This window comes from Carlito syrichta, unplaced genomic scaffold (assembly GCF_000164805.1).
Source record: "Carlito syrichta isolate Samal-C Ts95f unplaced genomic scaffold, Tarsius_syrichta-2.0.1 Scaffold303249, whole genome shotgun sequence".
NCBI lineage: Eukaryota > Metazoa > Chordata > Mammalia > Primates > Tarsiidae > Carlito > Carlito syrichta.
Genome location: NW_007247345.1, coordinates 33,578 through 37,702, shown reverse-complemented (window position 1 = coordinate 37,702; position 4,125 = coordinate 33,578). Strand labels below are relative to the sequence as shown.

General features: G+C 43.2%; 1 protein-coding gene across 2 annotated transcripts in view; it reads left to right on the top strand.

The window, feature by feature from the left end:
* Positions 1 to 3,575: 3,575 nt before the first annotated feature.
* ZNF346 (zinc finger protein 346) overlaps positions 3,576 to 4,125 on the top strand; it is a 19,524-nt gene continuing 18,974 nt past the window's right edge. For both annotated transcript variants that reach the window (XM_008058217.2, XM_008058216.2), the window contains exon 1: positions 3,576 to 3,848. In XM_008058217.2, coding sequence (XP_008056408.1) covers positions 3,803 to 3,848 — 46 coding nt within the window. In that variant the 5' untranslated portion in view covers positions 3,576 to 3,802. The remainder of the gene's footprint in view (positions 3,849 to 4,125) is intronic.

Here is a 4,125-nt window from a genome sequence, read left to right as displayed (position 1 = left end):
CACCTCAGCCTCCCAAAGGCGCGGGATTACAGGCTGAGCCACTAAGCCCAGCAAGACTTTTGTTTCTGTATTCACAAGAGATATTACTCTGTAGTTTTCTTTTTGGGGGAATATCTTTGCCTAACTTTAGAATCAGGGTAACAGGTTTTGTAGAATGAGTTTGGTAGTGTTCTTTCCTCATGTGCTTTCTGAAAGACTGTGTGAAGGACTGATAATATTTCTTACAATATTATATAGTAATGACAACCTAAAAGGAAGAGGCTGAATCGCAAAATATGATTTAAACAATTTACTTGTAAGAACAGCTGCCTGTAAGACTCAGACCTTGGATGTGAGCTCTTTTTGGCCTTTGTTACAAGCCGGGAGTATTCATTCTGTGCTCTGAGCGTTCCGTAGGAGAAAGTTTTTTCTGCAGGTCACGGCTTTCGCTCTGTCCTGTGCATTTTTGCATGTTGTGTTTTCATTTAAATCAGTTCAAAATAATTTATAATTTCTCTCTTGTAATTGTTTCTTCGATCCATGTTACTCAGTTTCCAGATATTTCCTATTATTGATGTCTAATTAAATTCCATTATGTTCAGATAACATACTTGGGATGAATTTACTCCTTTTTTTATTTTTACTTTTTGAGTTGGAGTCTCACTCTGTCACCCAGGCTGGAGTGCAGTGGCACGATCATGGCCATAACAGCCTCGACCCACGAAACTTAGGTGATCCTTCTGTCTCAACCTTCCAAGTAGCTGGAGCTACAGATGCATGCCACCACGCCGGGCTAGTTTTTGTGATTTATTGTAGAGCGAAGTCTCACCGAGTTGCCCAGGCTTATCTGAAACCCCAGGGCTCGAGCAATCTTCTATCCTTGGCCTCCCAAAGTGCTAGGATTACAGGCTGAGCCACTGCGCCTGGCCAAACTTATTCCCTTTAAATGTCGTGAGACTGGCATGTATTCTACCCTGGAGAGCGTTCCATGTGTATTAAAAACGACACGTATTCTACAATTGTTGGGAGAGTGTCCTGTGTATGTCAGGATCAAGTTAGTTATATTGTTATTCTAGACCCTTACTTGGTTTTCTTACCAGTTCTATCAATTATTGAAAGTGAGGTATTAGTTAGTGGAAAACACCAACTCTATTAAATATTTTAAAGAGATTTTTCTGAGCCAATGAGTGATCATGGCCCAGGGGAAAAGCACAAACTCAAGAAACCTTGAGTAAGTGTCCCCGAGGCATCTGTATCACATGTCTGTTTGATACATTTTAGGGAAGTAGAAGTTAGACCGGCCATTGCCTTGCCAAGCCATGGTGTGGCCATGTGCTCTTCGAACTAGGACCAGGCCATGTTTGTTTGTTTGTTTTTGAGTTGGAGTCTCACACTGTCCCCCAGGCTGGTTCAAGACTGGAGGGCAGTGGCACACTCATGGCCACCCCACCCAGCATCGACCAGGGATCCTTCTGCCTCAACCTTCTAAGTAACCGGATCTACAGGTACGTGATACCACGCCCGGCTAATTTTTTTATGTATTGTAAAGACAAGGTCTCACCAGTTGCCCAGGCTGGTCTTGAACCTGCGGGCTCAGACTTTGCATTCACCTCGGCCTTCCAACGTGCACTGACTTCTTTTGTGTTGAGTATTTTTAGTGTACTATTTTATTTTAATTCCTCTGCTGATTTTTTTCAAAAATTCTTCTTAATTTTGTCTCTAGGGATCACAGTATGTGTCTCAACTCATCACAGGCTACTTCAAATTAATATTAACCTAATTCTGGTAAAATAGAAAAACACTTCTCCAGTATAGCTCTGTTCCCTCTCCCTCCTTCCTGCTATTTTTGTCATATATGTTATATCTGTATATGTTATAAAACCTAATGATTCAGTGTCATAATTATCGCTTTATATAGTATTATGTCTTTTAAAGAAGTTAAGAGAGAAAAATGTATTTATAGAGTCTTTTATATTAACTCGTATATTTACTGTTTCTGGTGCTCTTTATTTCTTCCTCTGCATTCTAGTTTCCATCTGGTGTCACTTCCTTTAAACCTCTGAGGGACTTCTTTTAATATTTCTTATGAAGCAGACCAGCTAGCAATGAATGCTCTTAATCTTTTTCTGGAAATATCCATATTTTTCCTTCATTTTTGAATGATAGCTGCTTTAATTTATTTTATTTTATTTTATATATTTTGCGTCGGAGTCGCACTTTGCCACCCAGACTGGAGTGCAATGGCACGCTCCCGGCCACCGCAGCCTCAAACTGCTGGGCTCAGGCAATCCTTCCGCCTCAGCCTTCCAAGTAGCTGGGACTACAGGCAGGTGCACTATAGGCATGTGCCACCACACCCAGCTAATTTTCTGACTTATTGTAGAGATGGTTTATGTGTCTTGCCACATTGCCCAGGCTGGTCTCGAACCCCTGGTCTCTGGCAGTCCTCTCACTTCCACCTCCCAAAGTGCTAGGATTACAGGCGTGAGCTACTGTACCCACCTTATTTTATTTTTAAATATCAGTTTTATTGATACAAAATTAACATTTCATAAAATTCACATATTTAATAAGTACAATTCAGTGGTTTTTAGCATATTCAGAGTTATGCAACTGTCACCACTGTCTAATTTCAGAACATTTTCATCACCCCAGAAAGAAGCCCTGTACCCAGAAGCCATCATCCTTAGCATCTTCTCTTCTGTCTTTATGGATTTGCCTATTCTGGGCATTTCATGTAAATATACTTGTATAATTTATGGCCTTTAGTGGTTGGCTTCTTTCAGTTAGTGTAATGTTTGAAGGATTGTTTGGCTGGGTATAGAGTTCTTGGTTGACAGTGTTGTTCTTTTTTTTGAATCAGAATCTCACTCTGTCACCCAAATTGGAGTGCCCTGGCACAATCACGGCTCACTGCAGCCTTGACCTTCTCCACCTCAGCCTCCCAAGTAGCTAGGACTATAGGCTTGCACCACCATGCCCAGCTAATTTTTTTTGTAGTAATGAGGTCCCACTATGTTATCCAGACTAGTCTGGAACCCCTGGGCTCAAGCAATCCTCCAACCTCGACCTTTCAAAGTGCTGGGATAACAGACATGAACCACCATGACTGGCCTTACATTTCTTTTTTTAAATTAAATTTTTTATTTTTTTATTTTAAAGATGTGGGGTACAATCCCTAAATGCTGGGATTACAGGCTTGAGCCACTGCGCCCGGCCCTAAATTTCTTAAGTTTATGAATTGTCTGCTGTCCCTACTTGATTTCCCCTATGAAAACCAGCCCTATGCTTCTTACTCTAGATTGCATCTGTCAGCCTCTGCCTCATAGGCTTCTTTTTTTTTGAGTTGGAGTCTCACTCTTGACGCCCAGACTGGATTGCAGTGGCTGCTCCCGGCCACCGCAGCCTCGACCTGCTGGGCTCCGGCGATCCTTCCGCCTCAGCCTTCCGAGTAGCTGGAATTACAGGTGCGCACTACCACGCCCATCTAATTTATTTTATTTTATTTTATTGTAGAGATGAGGTCTCGCCAAGTTGCCCAGGCGGGTCTCAAACCTGCGGGCTCAGGCAATCCACTCACCTCAGCCTCCCAAGGCACGGGATTACAGGCTGAGCCACCGAGCCCAGCACCTCATAGGCTTCTAATTGGCTACAGTGGATATAAATCAAGCCCTGCCAGATAAATAACTTCTCGAAAGATGTGGAAGGCAGAAATGCGGTGAAGACCAACTTCCTGCCCCTCTTGGCTGTTGCTGCTGTAAGAAAGGTCACGAAGTTGTGCGGTCTCCCTCCCTCAGTGTTCTGGCGTCTAGGCTCCAGCGTCATGGGTGAGAGGGAAGCCAAGGAAGTGAAGTCGAAGAGAACCCAAGGTGATTAGCCAGGGGTGGTGGCACATGCTGGGGTCCCAGCTACTCAGGAGGGTGAAGCAGAAGAATGACTTGAGCCCAAGAGTTTGAGGCTACGATGAGAGACAGTAAAGGCATCTTGCTTCCAGCAAAGCTGTGGAGGAGAGGAGGCCTTGGAGACTATAGCTCACCTCCTGGAACATTTATGTGTTATTCCTGGAGACGTTCTGGAGCCTAACCTGGTGCCATTCTTTCCGCCTCTGTGATGATTTTCTTTTTTTTTTTTTTTTTTTTTTTTTTT